General features: G+C 31.1%; 2 protein-coding genes across 2 annotated transcripts; both read right to left on the bottom strand.

Annotated features, from left to right (window-relative positions):
* Positions 1–1539: 1539 nt before the first annotated feature.
* On the bottom strand, positions 1540–5490 carry LOC145742323 (uncharacterized). The gene is made up of 14 exons (XM_082560105.1): positions 5376–5490; positions 5228–5307; positions 4842–5154; positions 4487–4566; positions 3380–4393; positions 3110–3263; positions 2952–3031; positions 2700–2845; positions 2534–2621; positions 2278–2434; positions 2122–2201; positions 1917–2034; positions 1709–1801; positions 1540–1631 (listed from the first exon to the last, which is right to left on the bottom strand). Exons 1-14 carry the CDS (start codon positions 5473–5475, stop codon positions 1540–1542), a joined length of 2595 nt encoding a protein of 864 aa, XP_082416231.1. The 5' UTR covers positions 5476–5490.
* A 4486-nt stretch (positions 5491–9976) lies between these two features.
* LOC145742900 (uncharacterized) lies at positions 9977–15855 on the bottom strand. The gene is made up of 8 exons (XM_082560740.1): positions 15337–15855; positions 15040–15254; positions 14282–14955; positions 13884–14206; positions 11528–11664; positions 10641–10904; positions 10446–10532; positions 9977–10287 (listed from the first exon to the last, which is right to left on the bottom strand). The coding sequence occupies exons 1-8, from the start codon at positions 15809–15811 to the stop codon at positions 10156–10158; spliced, it is 2307 nt and encodes a 768-aa protein (XP_082416866.1). The 5' UTR covers positions 15812–15855; the 3' UTR covers positions 9977–10155.
* Between the last annotated feature and the right edge of the window lie 243 nt (positions 15856–16098).

Below are 16098 nucleotides of genomic sequence, written 5' to 3'. Positions count from 1 at the left end.
TAAACGGTAAAGTGTGCACAAAAATAAATTAAAATACCAAATTCTTAACCTAACCAAACAAATCATTAAAAATTTTATTTACCTATGGGCACAAAAATGTTTAATCAGTGTGTTATTTATGAGAATCGCCTCATCAAAGGCTGCTAGCTCAAAGTCGTAAAGGTGTGTTGAGAATCACGTCATCAGAGGCTGCTACCTTAAGAAATGTCCAAATATTGGGAGGAGCATTTAGTTAATTTATTTTATTTAATAGGTTCATTGTTAATATAATTTCATACCTGTTTGTTTAGAAATCTTTTTTTTAATGTAAACAACTGTTTTAATATTTAAATCTTACGTGTACGTCGACGCTTTTATCGATACGCCCTGCATTATGTAAATACCATGATATATTCAGAATAAAACAAAATTACTAAAAACGCTGTTTACAAATTAAAATTACTTTTATAGGATCAAAGTAATAGTTAAAAATAGTTTTAAAATTGGTTATAAATTGTTGAACCACATATTTGTAATTGAGTTCACTAGTTTAACTCGTTAAAGTTTGGAGAAACACGTAAACAGTTGTTTACATTACAAACCGACCTTCAAAATAACTTTATTAGTGAACATTTATGCTGAATGGACTAATACAGTTATTCTGGTAAGGGGAGAATAGGCGTTTTTACTACTCAACAATTTTTTGGACATGGTATTAAAATAATGAACTGATTTGACATAACTTTTAAACAAGGAATTGGGCAGTAAAATACCTAATGACCATTCGTGATTCTAAATATAACCTTTGTACAAATATTTTCACATTAATTTAATGGTGAAAATTTTTAAGTATTTTGTTTTTGCCGGAAGTATAAATACTTCTAACAAATTTTAATTTATGTCGCCAAACACAGACATTGCAACATTTAATTCACTTTTTTGTAACTAACAAATTTCAGAAACCTCAGCAACTTACATAAACGTCTGGTAAACATTTATTTTAATCACGGCCTTTAAAACAAACAGATTATTTATAATTCATAAATCAGGTTTTATTAATTTTAGAGTAACAACATTATGTTTAGCTATGAAGCAATTGCATAAATCAGTTGACTTCTTTTTTTAAATATTTACTAATAGTTATGAAATTATATTAACAATAAACCTATTAATAAAAATAAATTAACTAAATACTCTAACTTTTTGAGACTCAATATTTGGACATTTTTAATATTAAATTTTTCACTTAACAATTCACCAAAACAAAATTGCTTTTTAAAACCTTTCTACAACTTTTATCTTAACGATCAAGACACAACATATGTAAAAAAGTTATAATAAGTTAAAGTACAAAAATAAAAGTAAAAAATGATGAAAAATTAATTATATTTATACCGCAAGTACAACAATAAAATCACAACGAAAACTATTCAGCCACTATGTTAAATAATCAACTATAATAACATGGTGTATTAATTAATTGATATTGTCTGGCGCTGTGTATCGTTAATAAAATCTGTTATTAAATGGTGTTAATTAAAAAACTGTATAATCGGACTACTAACAGTTTGGAACATTGTACGGCCAGTCGCATACGTTTAATGCAGGATTAAATGCTGTTCCTGGAGCGCACTGCAGCGTGTACAAGATACCTTAAAACAAAATTTAAAATCAGAAACTTTTCCCGCTATAAATTGACATAACAAACAAAGAGTTGTTCCATACTAACCGGCTCCGCATTGGTAGAAGTGTCCACAATCTCCAGGTTTTTCAAGGGGACCTGTTGAGATCGGAGCGCCACTTGAATCTTGGCATGTCGGAACTAAAAGTAAATTACAAGCTTAAATCAATTTTTAGAAATTTAACCAAACTTTTACAACAAATTTTGTGAAATAAAAAATAAGCAAATAAGTTTTTAGTTAAACAATGTTTAAAACCTGGTGCGTTCAATGAACCACATCCTGGAACATTGTAAGGATAATCACAAACTTCTATAGCTGGATTGAAAGCAGTTCCAGGAGCACATGGCATGATGTAGCGATCACCATTTGAGCACTGTTTTTACAAGTAAAATATAATTTATTGTATATTAGATACAATAAAAATATTTTGTTAAAATAGGCTAACCGAATATTAATTGACCTGATAAAAATGGTCACAATCTCCAGGTTTTTCAAAAGGGTCTCCGCTTATTGGATTACCGTTCGAATCCACACAATCATCTGTAAAACAATATTATTTAAATAATACGGTTTTAAATATTAGTAATTCATTTTAACTTGATCTTAATTTGCTTACTATGATAAGAATTAGAAGCGGTAGTTGTGGTAGTTGCTTGCGTTGTAGTTGTTGCACCACAACCAGGGACATTAGAAGGCCAATCACAAACTCCGATTGCTGGGTTAAAAGCAGTTTCAGGAGCACATGGCATGGTGTAGCGATCACCATTTGAGCACTGTTTTAACAAATAGAAAACTAAATTTGTTTAATTTTTTATACGACAAAAATATGTTATTAAAACAGATAAACAGGTTTTTTCAAATAGTAAATTGACCTGATAAAAGTGATCACAATCTCCAGGTTTTTCATAAGGAGCTCCGCTTAGTGGATTACCGTTCGAATCCACACAATCATCTGTAAAACTTGATGTTTAATTCTTGTTACATGTAAGATTTATAAAACCTAGTGTATATTGTATAGAAAAATGTCTACCATGATACGGATTAGGTGTGGTTGTTGTTAGTGCTTTTGTAGTAGTTGTTGCACCACAATCAGGGACATTATGAGGCCAATCACAAACTCCAATGGCTGGGTTAAATGCTGTACCAGGGGCACATGGCATGGTGTAAAGATAACCGTTTAAACACTAAAAAAATTTGATCGTGTAAAGTAAACTCTTAAATTTTAATTAAATAAACAAAACTTTACTTATTTATTATAGCTATAGTGCTTATATTTTTTTTATTTTGTACCTGATAAAAATGATCACAATCATGGGGTTTTTCAAATGGGTCGCTGCTGATTGGATCGCCAGAATTATTTACGCAAAGATCTGTTAAAAACATTTTAATTATTTAAATATTTTAGCACAACAAATGGAAATCTTTTAAAAACGTCGTAAAATATTTACCATCTAATGGGGATGTTGTTGTAGTTGTCGCTGATTGTGTTGTAGTTGTTGCACCACAACCAGGTACATTTTTAGGCCAATCACAAAATTCAATAGCTGGGTTAAAGGCTGTGCCAGGGGCACATGGCATTTCGTAAAGTATGCCATTAGAACACTATTTAAAATTTTGAAATATAATTTATTTTCTGTATTTATTATGTGCAAAATCTGAAGAAATTGGATTCCTATTATTTTTAATGCTAAATCGAGATTTTTTTTATAGATTTTTACCTGGTAGAAATGTTCGCAATCTCCAGGTTTTTCAAATGGTTCACTACTTATTGGATTGCCAGCATTATCAGCACATTGTGGTGAAATTGTAGTAGTTGGTAGAGGTGCCAATGTAGTTGTAGTTGTTATAGGTGATACTCCTAGAGGTGTTGTTGTAGTAAGTGGTGCTGCTGTGGTTGTAGGGATTGGTGCGGTGGTAGTTGTTGCAAATATTGTGGTAACAGTACTTGTTTCTGCTACACTGCTCTCTGAACCAATGCCCTCCGCACCACTTCCATCGGTAAATGGTGTGGTCGTGATTGTTGTAGGAAATGGTGTGGTCGTGGTTGTTGTTGTTTTTGCTCTTATGGTTGTAGGAAATGGTGTGGTCGTCGTTGTTGTTGTTTTTGCTCTTGTGGTCGTGGGAAATGGTGTGGTCGTCGTTTTTGTTGTTTTTATTTTTGTGGTTGTGGGAAATGGTGTGGTCGTCGTTGTTGTTTTTGCTCTTGTGGTCGTGAGAAATGGTGTCGCTGTCGTTGTTGTTGTTTTTTTTCTTGTGGTTGTAGGAAATAGTGTGCTCGTCGTTGTTGTTGTTTTTGCTTTTGTGGTTGTAGGAAATGGTGTGGGTGTTGTTGTTGATGTTTTTGCTCTTGTGGTTGTAGGAATTGTTGTGGTTGTAGGAATTGTTGTGGCTGTCGTCGTTGTTGTTTTTGCTCTAGTGGTTGTAGGAAATGGTGTGCTCGTCGTTGTTGTTGTTTTTGCTTTTGTGGTTGTAGGAAATAGTGTGGCTGTCGTCGTTGTGATTTTTGCTTTTGTGGTTGTAGGAAATAATGTACTCGTCGTTGTTGTTGTTTTTGCTTTTGTAGTTGTTAAATATGGTGCCGTCGTGGTTGTTGGCAAGGTTGTGGTAACAATACTTGTTGTTGTCTTATCCTCGCAACCGGGTACCTCACTGGGCCAATCGCATTCCTTTATGTCAGGATTGAACACTGATCCTGGAGCACATGGTATTACATAAAGAAATCCGCTTGAACACTAAACAATAAATAACCATAAAATCATTTAATTTCAACAGCTTGAATTATAATTTTTAAATATAGTAATGGTCCACTAAAAATAGAACAATACCTGATAAAAATGATCACAATCGCCAGGTTTTTCAAAAGGCTCACTTGATATTAGACCTCCTTGATCATCAGTACACAGTTCTGCAACAATTTTAATGTAATAATTATGTTAATAAACATAAATTATACGTATTAATTACATCTTTGATGACGCTTAGTGGGCGATATATACAACTGCATTGACAATGTAAAGGTATTTAAAAAAAATAAAACAACTATTTGTAATGCGCTTGTAAATTAATGCAGACAAATATTATTAAAAAAGCCATATTTCGATAATTAAAATGCCGACCAAAGACGGGATAGTATCTAAAATAAAATAATGCAATTTTTAATTAAAAGCATATTTCAATTACCACTAAGGATTGCGCCACTGCTTTCAAAACCGTTGCCCTCTGCACCACTACCCTCAGTGCCGCTGCTTTCAGCGCCACTGCTTTCAAAACCGCTGCCCTCTGCACCACTACCCTCAGTGCCGCTGCTTTCAGCGCCACTGCTTTCAGATCCAGAGCCTCCATTGCCGGAACCACTGCCTTGATTTCCAACACTGCTGCCGCTACCTCCAAAGCTACATGAAGGCACATTTTCCTCCATATCACAATCATTAATGGAGGGATTAAATACTGTGCCACCAGCACAATCGTGAGTATAAAGAATTCCGTTGGAACACTGATGAATAAAAACTATTTTAACAAATAATAAAATTTTGAAATACTAGTTTAATATTGTTATAATGTAGAACCTGGTAAAACTGATCACAGCTGCCATCTTTTTCGAATGGACCTGTACTTATAGGCTGTCCATGAACATCCATACATTGATCTTAAAAGTAAACAATTTGTAAACTATAAAGTTAGCTTGTTCAACGTTTAAAACAAACTATTACTCACAATCGTAAGAAGGGTTTGATGAATCACAACCAGGGACATTGTAAGGCCAATCACAAACACCAATAGCTGGGTTAAATGCAGTTCCAGGAGCACAAGGCATGGTTTCAAGAACGCCATTTGAACACTTTGTTAAAAAAAACACTAATTACTTTTTACAATTTTTTTATTAATGGATTTTTTCTTTAAAACTAAAAAAATTCTTAAAGGATTTATTTTTTTTACACAAAAAATAATAATAAAAGAATAATTATTACTTGATAAAAATGGTCACAGTCGTTAGGTTTTTCAAAGGGTTCGGAACTTATAGGATCCCCATTTGACAAACAGAGTGCTACATAATGTAATTTTAAAATTAAATTTAAATTTTTTAAGTGCTCAATGTTATTTTTTTAAATTTAGAATTAATATTAGCGGTCATATGAAAAGGTTTCTGTGGGAGAAAGTTTCTTCAACAGTTCACATGTCTACCAATAAACTTTATAATAAAATATTACTTACCATCGTAGGAACCACAACCAGGAACATTCTCAGGATAATCACAAACTCCAATAGCTGGGTTAAATGCAGTCCCAGGAGAACAAGGTTTGGTTTCAAGGACACCATTTGAACACTTTGTTAAAAAAACACCCATTATTAACTACCACTTTTTAATTGTTTAATTTTTATCTATAAAAACCTTTTATACAGAAATTAAAAACTTTCTAATAATTATTACCTGATAAAAATGATCACAATCGCCGGGTTTTTCAAAGGGTGCGGAATTTGCAGAATTTGGGCAAAGTGCTATAAAATATAACTTAAAAACTAAAAAAAAATCCTTTATAAAATTTTTATATTATTTTAAAACTTAGAATTTATATTTACGGTCGCTTGAAAAAGTTTCTCTCGGTCGTTGAAAATTCATCATTCTATCCAAGATCTTAAAAAGACAAAAAATTAATAAACCTTTAGTTTTGTTTTTCAACCAAATATGAAGCCATTTAAAATCTACAAATTTCTATAAACAAATTAATCTTACCCCGCCCCTGTAAAAGTCCATTGGCAATTGAAAAGGGAACCCATTAGTATATCCAACCAAAACCAAAAAGAAAACAACTAATTTCATTTTTTTTATACTACAAAACTCAATTTAAAATATATAAAAATTCTGAATATAATTGTTTAAAATTTTATTTAAAAATTTTTTTTTTAAGTTTTTTTTACATGTTTAACGCTAGCTTCCTAACATAAAACAACAAAAATTAAATGCTTAAAATTAAGCAAAAAAAATTTGTTATGTTTTAAATACCTAAATTGTAAATTAATTTAAAATTGCATAACCTATGTGCCCGAACGTCTGTTGAACAGCAACTACATTACTAAAAGCAGTTTTACTTTATATTTATTAGATGAAGTCATTCGAAAAGGTGTGTTTTATTTTGTTTTGTTTAATTTTTGGAAAATCTTTATTTGATTTTAAGTTATAGAGTTTACACTTGCTTTTAACGACCGTTTAGTACGGCCGCAGTAAACGGTAAATGTGCATAAAAATAAATTAAAATATCAAATTCTTAATCTAACTAAACAAATCATTAAAGATTTTATTCACCTATGCGCACAAAAATGTTTAATCAGTGTGTTATTTATGAGAATCACGTCATCAGAGGCTGCTAGCTCAAAGTCGTAAAGGTGTGTTGAAGGTAGGCTAATATACTTGCGCAATTTCCTATAAAAGGACAACTTTCAAAATTGTTTGTCGGTGCGTTACCACAACAGACCATAACAAAACCCTACAACCACGAATGTTTAAAGTCAATTACATTAAAAGCAAATAAAAACTTGTACTATTAATATATATATATATGTGTGTATATGGTACAGCTTATATTTTTATAATAAAACTATTCTTTGATATAATTTTTTTTTATTGTTAGCATTAGTTTTTTTGTGACCAATGTACCTGTGTACCCTTAACGTTGCTTACGTCATGCGGTAAAACGCTTACGTCATGCAGTAAATCAAAAAAAAAATCGAGAAACCTTAGAAAAAATTATGTCTACCCAATTTGTTTTTTTTAATGTGGATACCTAATGTGTTAAAGTATATGCTATTATATAATCTTATGATTTCAATCTTATTAAAAATTAATGATTCCATATAAATTACAAAAGCATTTTAAAACAGGATTATTTTGTTTTAAAATATATCTGAATTGCAATGTTTAAAGAAAAAGTCTATATCAAATATGGAATTGCAACAGCAACTGTAGTTCCGTATCATGAAAGAGCTAAGTATGGCTAATATACAAATAAATCAAAGTTTATTCTAACTGATAGTTCCAGCAATAAAAAGGTTTGCATACTGTTTATTGATAGTAATTCATTTTTAATGATTTACACTTATGCAACTTTAACCAGTGCAATAATTAATGACTATAAAATAACAAAACAAAATTTTTTTTGTTTCTATCTCAATTATGTGTTTAATTTTAGTTACTGTAGTAGTTCAGCTTTGCAAATGAACAAAGTATGTAAATCAATTTCCTATCAATCAGTGTAATAATATTAAGCTTGGTACAAGTTTGCTAAATACATAATTTAAACTAATAAATTATGAATATTTTGTGCTATATTTGCTTCTACAGAAAATGGTTGATTGAAAATATTTATACTACAACAAAATGTCGATTCAAAATTTGCCAAGTAAACTATATGTGTTCAATAAAATTGACATGACTTTACTGGTCAAAATCCATGGCCAATTTGTTTCGTAAAAACACTGTTACTTTTAATGCCATGCTTTATACAATACTATGTAATAATCACGTTAAATATTACAAAGTTGAATGCAAAACTACACAATTAATATATTTAACTGTTTTATTATTATCATTTGACTAATTGTATTTATTAATTTGAGGTAAAAAATCTTCAAGATATAATCGTTTTAAAATAGAATGCGTAACTTTTGTAGACATTTATTGGCAAAAAAAATAAACAAATATTTAAAAAATGAACACTAAAAGTGCACAAGGGTAAAACAATTTTCTAACAGTACACATGACAAAAATCGTTAAAAAACTGTAACATATACATTACATTTTCATGCAATAACTAGAACAGAAAAATTTAATTTAGAAAAATAAAAATCGCGTAACTTACCATCATTGTTTATATATTTGTTTGCTTCTACTGCGTTTCCCGGAATAAATTTGTGTAATCCTTCACTTCTTCATCATGTCAATATACATTTGGTTAATACATTTCTGAAACAAAATTAAAAATTTAAAATGAATTGAGTTTTTGCTATAAATTGGAAATGTTTATAAATTCTAAAAACTAATAAAGAATTTTCTTACAAGTTTAATATAAGGAGTTTATGCATCTTAGTCTCAATAAAACAATTTACAAATAACACTAGTACAATATAAAGGCAAAACAACGTTATTTCTCAAACACAGCTGATGCCTTTTTTATACAAATTTAACCTTAAGCGTGTTGTGTTAAAACCAAGTCGTCGCATTTTACTGCCTAAGTTAAACCTCAGGACAATTCGTTTTAAAAACAAGAATTTGGTTTTATAACTACCCTACCTTGGCTGTGTAAACGTGTTATATAAAGTTGTATTGAATAGTGTAAAAGAATTTAGGCTACTTTTTAGCCAATGCTGTTTAGAACTTAATAATTAGTTTTGTATAGTGTTACCACAAATTGGTTAGCATTTTTGATTTTTAACATGTTTAAAAACACATTTACATTAATAAATTAATTTTTAAAGTCCATTCTTCAGCACAAAACTAAAGCTTAACTAAACAATAATTTACACATAAACATATTTCCAAGCGTATTAAAACTAAACAAAATATTTTCACGTGACAAGGCAAAAAAACTCAGAATATCTAAACATCTACACTTCCACCGAAAATCAAAGCTTAAACACACCACGAACGAAATACTTAATTTTCTTAAATCACTAAACTTCAATTTTTCTACTAACTAAATTTGATTATTTAACTTAATTTAAACCAAAATAAAACAGTTCAAGATCTGTCCAGAGGCCTCCGTTAAGTGGGAGGCCCCCATTCTCAAACCGTAATTTTAAATATAAAAAATTAAGGTCCGATGTTAAAAATAATCCTTACATTTGTGGTCTGTGCTATTTCAATTAAGCAATAGTTTTATTTGTTAAATTTTAATACCAAATTGTCTTAATTTAACCATTACTACATGCTACATCCTTCTTAGTTTAAATAGCTATATGGAAATGGTCATTAAATATTGCTGGAAATTTCAATAAAGCACAAAATCGTGTTTAATTTATATTTGCTCAAAAACTCAAACCACAACAAGAAATTTAAAAATATTAAAGAAAAAAAAGTAGAATAGCAACAACACTTAATTATAATATACAGCATGTCACTAAACTTGGAAAAAAACATCAAAAGAGATAGAATAATAGAAAAGTAAGATAAGCAATAAAATTTATTTAAATGATTTTTGTATTTTTTTTATCAAATTATGGCAAATAAATCAGCACGCTTACATATGATTTTAAACTATTGATGATTTAAAAAAAAAAACATCACAATAAAATAATAACCATAAAAATAAAGTTACCTACTATATTTTTCATATCCTTATGACATAACAAAAAATAATGTCCTTTTCTTTTTAAATTTAATGGCTTTAGGTAAAGTAGATAAAATAATAAAAAAGTGTGGCGTTTTCTAATTGTTTTTATGCCTTTTATATAACACTTGTACGTAACTAATTTTAGATAAAAGTAATAAAATGTTTGAACTTTAGATAAAAATCGAGGTATTGACCTGACCGTCAACACATTGGGCTTCAGCTTTTGCTTGGAATAATTGCTGAACTAGAACAGATTTCTCGCGTTCTAGTTGACTAATTTGGTCGGTTTGGCGGGAAACCTCCTAAAAAAATTTTAATAAAAAATTAATTAAAAAAATTAAAAAAAAATTGTTTAAAAATAAAATAAAATACATTTTAAATATTCAATACAATAAATTAAAATTAACAATTCGAACTGTTTTAAAATATGTTTTAAGTTTAATATTCAGTTATTACTTACATTTGTTAAAATATGATTTTGATCTCTTAGCGCCGATACGAAACCTGGTGGTGAATCTCTATTTGAATTTTTTGAAACTGGGGATGTCTAAAAAAACATAAAAATTTAGTTTTTATAAGTGGTACTAACTTAAAAATGTATTTACTGTTTTTTTTTATATTTAGTAAGTGTAAAAAAGATATGTTATTTTTCTACCTCAAGATTTTGTTGAGTCATCGACTGAACTAATCTCTGCATTTTGGAAATTTTAGTTAACAAGTTGTCAATTTCGTTTTGAGACAAAGCCAGGTCGTTTTCCGGGCTAAAACTTTCTGATTTTACCCCGACGTTTGAAAGCCTCATCTGCCGTTCTTGAACGTCGGTAAGCCGGCGAGTGAACCATTCTTTACCCCGATCTAACGCGTCCATACCTTGCAATATAACGTCCTTTTCTTGCTCGAGTTGCTTAATGCATTTAATCTATCAAAAAAAAAATATAAAGTTTCAAAAAGTAATACAAATTTAAACTTGAAAACAAATTCTAAAGTAATAACCTACATTATCGATGCCAACTTGCCCATATAAAAGTGAGTAATTTTCTATAACGCTTCTACCCATTTTACAAACTTTTACAATGAAATTATTTTAACTAATTAAACTACAAAATTAAATTTTCTTATATAGTTAACCAATAGTAATAGTTAATTGTTGCGAAACAATGCGCGATTGTTTTATCACAATGCAATAGGAAGCATGGGCGTTTCCAAGTGTTTAGATAAAGAGTCTGGACAGTTTAACAATAGATATGATTATTGGTTTACTATGACGTAATAATGGGTTTTAATTATAAAACTAAGTGTGAAACAGATGGCGGTAAATTAAATACTTAAATTTTTTTAAAAACCAGTTTTCTTTATACACTGTCTAATACATTAAATGTCTGTTTTCAATAAGACAACATTTGTGTATATATACTAAACATGAAATATTAAATAAGAGTTTACTTCAAAATTCGTTTTTGTTTCTTTATTAATATTTAAATTAAGGAAAATTAAACAAACGGTAGCATTTGTAAAAAAATGTGCATAATTTTTATTTTTTACCAAGTTGTAATCGATTCCGTTTGCCACTGTGTGGCGTCGTGGGTCTCTTCTCTTGCTGTTACCACTCTTCCTCCTTCCCATGGTGGCGTATGTGGCAGGGTTAGCAGGGTCACGGTACTCACTCGATTTCTGTAGACCTAAAATCAATAACGAAAATTGAAAAAAAAGTTTTTTTATAATAAATTATTGTACAGAAAAATGTATTATAAATATTTTAATCTACGAAACCACAACTTTCTTGGAATAGAATCCATTTAAAAACAACAGTTGCAAAGTAATTATTAATTAAAACTTCTCAATACATGTCCCGTACAAATTAAACAACAACACAAAAATAAACAAAACTTGTAAAGTACGCTGTTTGACTTTAAAACGAAATGCCATCGACTTGGTAATGTGTTCATTAAAATTCGACTAAGCAGCTTAAATTACGCGTGAAAAGTCATTAAATCTCTTTTATCTAGCAGAATTTAAGTTGACAGTTTACATGGGATAATGGGATTATAAAACGACTTTGTAAACAGGTCTGTATTGCTTTTCAACAATGTATAAATATTCTTAACAAATCAAAGAGAAACACCAAATTTTATATCAGAAAAATGCTTTTATAAGTTTTTATGTGTAAACTGTATTGGTATGTTTGCAGTATGCACTTTTAAACTACGTGCAACAAAATTAATGCCAAAAATGTAGTAAATTTTACAATTTTTAAGAGCAACCTAGTTTGGTAAATAAATTAGTTTTAAGTACATATGTATTTAAATACGTTAATTTGTTTATGGCCTTTCTGTGTTTTTCAAGTAAGTGTTTACGCCGCATAAAGTAATCCCAACTAATTCCGGACATAAACAAATTAAAATTCAACGAGATTTTTTTGAAGGAGAAATAAACATTAAAAAATGCGGAAAATTACCCTAAACCACCGTGCTTTGGTTTATAAGGGCATGGAAAAAGGACAAAACATTTAAGTTATGCAGAAGGAGAAGTGTGTGTTGCTGGCATTAAATTCCCTTTGATGCACAAACAAACAATGCACAATTTTAACTTTAACAACACTTAAAAAAATGGGGTGTCTTGTTTATAGGCAAACACTTTTAAAAAAAAATACTTTAGTTGTGATATTTGACAGTTTTTTTTCGCAAACGCTTCAAAAATAACGCAACTGCTTGACTTAGAACTGAACAACAGATGATGAATCAAGCCTTTGATATTTAAAAGTACAAAAACATCCGGGAAAGGTGATTTACATCCTGCAATTGCAGACAGATATGTTTTTTTTACAATTGCCAAAACAGTTTTAAAATAATATTTTAAATATATATATAATTTTTTTAAGCACAAATAAAAAAGACATATCTTAGATCAAAAAAATCTTCAAAAGGGATTTTAAAATTTTTTTGACCGGATCATATGTATTTTATTTCACGTATTTCCCAAATATTTAAATAACAAATCTATATTAGGCTGAAAACGAAGATCCGAAATAACGATAAAATTTGTCGGGCATATCTGCCTACGTTAAATCATAAACCAAATCTTATTACAGTTACAACCGATCACTTAAAAACCACTACAAAGTGTTTCGTAATAAACAATACAAGGCAATTAAGTATACGTTACATTTACAAAAGCATAACTTATCATAAGCGTTACATACAAGCTAAATAAAGTCAGAGCTCATGGATAGTACTAGGTCAAAACCCAATATAAACAAATGTTTAAAAATGTAAAAACTGGTAATGAAAATTAAGTTTTGAAGCCACCTGTTAATATCTCGTGATCATTATCATGTCTGTATCAGCAGACGATAGAAAACCAGCCATAAGTAATTACCGCACTGTGTAAACCGTTCAGGTATTTATTACAAAAATGTGCATTTCTCTTTATCCTCGAACCGCTGCCGCGTCATTCGTTCAAAGTTTAAGTTAAGAAAAATAGTTTTCAATTTTTCGAAATAGATTTTCACAATTCAAAAACGCCAAATTAAAATATTTCTAAGTGCATTTCGTTTTACTATAGCAAAAAAGTTAAACCCTAAAACATAATTAAATATAACTTTTAGTAATTATCAACAAATTTAATTACCCAAGACAAGAAATATCTAACTATGCAACAGACAACATTTATCATTTCATACCGGAAAGAAAACCAGAACTTTTAAACTTAATGTTAACAATTTTTCAACCAAAATTTATGTCACGGTTCTTGAAAACCGTATGACCCTAATATCCAGATCCAAACAAAACTAAGTAACCGATTGCACAATATACCCCAGGGTAGTAAAATGTTCCCTTAACATTTATTATACAGAAGTGATTATGGGTATTTAAGTGTTAGTATATTAAAGTTAACTTACCATTAGGCGAGGCAGCCTTTCTGCTATTCTTCCTAGCTGAAGGTGGTGGCAAGACCAATTGCCTTGGATCATATTGATTCTCTGGTCCTGTGCTTTTTGGTCTTGGCGTCACCTCTTTTCTTTCCTCGATGAGATCGGGATTTGTTGAACTTCTGGCCGACTTTTGGACCGGAAGTTCTGGCGGGGATGCGCTGTTGCACCGGCGTCCCGATCCGTCAGGTCCAGCGCGGTCTTTGGAGCGTTCTTGTCCCGCTGATCGTTTTCTTTCGCCCGATGATGTGCGGTAGTGTTGAAAAACACGATTGTGAGACTCATCACCGCTTCTACGTAACAAAACTAAAAAATTAATGTATTGCAAACATTTAAGACACAATTATATTTCCTAAATCAGTACTTACTCTCCAGCGCTTGCGTATTGACGCCTCTGGGCAGAAGATATACCTTCTTTTTTATGGAACTTCACCCCGTTTTGCCGCCTTCTTGGGTCGTAAGTTATTGATGTAAAGTTGTTCTCGGATGCAGATGTGATCATTGTGTTTGGAGTGGACATAGCTGGTCGACGTAGACTTCCGTATTGTGACGTAATAATTCCTGCAGATTTGGTTCGCTGCATTGTACCAGTTAAGCCAATATATTTTCCTGATAAACCAATCGGTTTGTTGAAAGAATTTTTGCTGTCAGCGTTGATAAACAAAGTATTAGCGGTCACGTTGTCGAGATCACTCTTACTTGATAGCTGAGACGCTACGTCATCGTGCATGACGTCATCATTTTTCTCACGTGACCGGTTGTTCGAGCTAACACTGCTGACAGGTGATGCGCTGCTGCTAAGGCTGCTGCATGGGTCAGATTTGAGACTATTTATTGACTTGTCGCATATATTACTGCCAGTAAGACTGTCCTCGTTTGCCAGCTTCTTTTTAATAATACTGTCGTCTTTGTTTTCCTTGTCGGAGAGATTTTCTGGGCTTCGTTCCGCAGCAAACTTAGTGGCAAGTCCCATTTTGACATCATATTTGTTGTAAGAGTTGTAGTCGTGAGGCCAAGATGATTTTTGTGGACTAGGCAGAATCTATTAATTAAATTAAATTTTTTTTTATTATATATCATTTATTTAAAAACAGTTTAGAAAACTTATATAAGTTCATGAACTTACTGTTGCCGTTGTGATTGGTCCGCTGTTTGACCTTCTGTGGCCCGGCCTGTTTCCGCTAGAACGACTTCGATACTGCCCTTCGTTCGAAGGCTGAAAATGTATTTGTTTGTTATTTCTCATTGGATAACGACCAAACGTGACGTCATTTTTGTCCTGCCATGTCATTGGCTGCCGTTGATTGTACTTTGAAACGTTGTAGGAACCACTTCTAAGGCCTAAACAAACAAATAATTACATAAATTTTTTTTTAATATTCTGACACTTATAATTGCATTTTACAATATATATTTAACTTACTTTCAACATGAGCATCTTTTTGTCGAAATACGTTGTTGATCTTTGCTCCAAATTGCGTTGGTTTTTCCGGTCCTCGGCTTTGATAATAATACGGAGGCAACACAGTCGGCTCTTGGTCTATTCTTAGCGCATTCTTAAAACTGTGGTTAATATTAACCTTCCCCATTTCTCGGCACTGCCTGGCTCTTGCCAATGCCGACCTGAGACCCCATACAAATATTTCAAAAGACAGCAGTCCGTCAGGTGGCGCCACTGCGCGCAGAGAGTCCAAAACACCGGGTAGGTTTGGCACGGCGTCGTCTCTCCATCTTCTTTCTATTTCACTTAAGGGTACGAGTCCGGCATTTTCGTCGTCCAAGATATCGAACAAAGTGCGCATGGAATTTACAAACTGTTTTGGCAACCCTGAAATCGAAGCGGGGTTGTGGCCGTGAGACGACAGAGGTGGTAACCTCGCGTTGTAAACACTTTCCATTTTCACTCAAAAAATTGTTAAAATTTTTAATTTATTAAATATTAAAATCAAACCTGAAAAATAATTATTATAGTTTAATTTTATGTAAAATATGTCGAATTTAATTAACTTCAACAAATTTAAATCAAGAGAAATTTAAATATTTTAAACCACAATTTTTTTATAAATAGTAAGTGCTAGCAACCTATCATTTACATGCAATAATTAATCAAATTGAGTGTCACATGTAATAACATATTTACCCATAACGTTGCCGCAGGTAATTTTAATTGACGTTTATTAAATGC

This window comes from Corella eumyota, chromosome 2, assembly GCF_963082875.1.
Source record: "Corella eumyota chromosome 2, kaCorEumy4.1, whole genome shotgun sequence".
NCBI classification, from domain to species: domain Eukaryota; kingdom Metazoa; phylum Chordata; class Ascidiacea; order Phlebobranchia; family Corellidae; genus Corella; species Corella eumyota.
The sequence above is the reverse complement of the archived record's forward strand: the minus strand, read 5'-3'. Positions and strand labels throughout refer to the sequence as shown.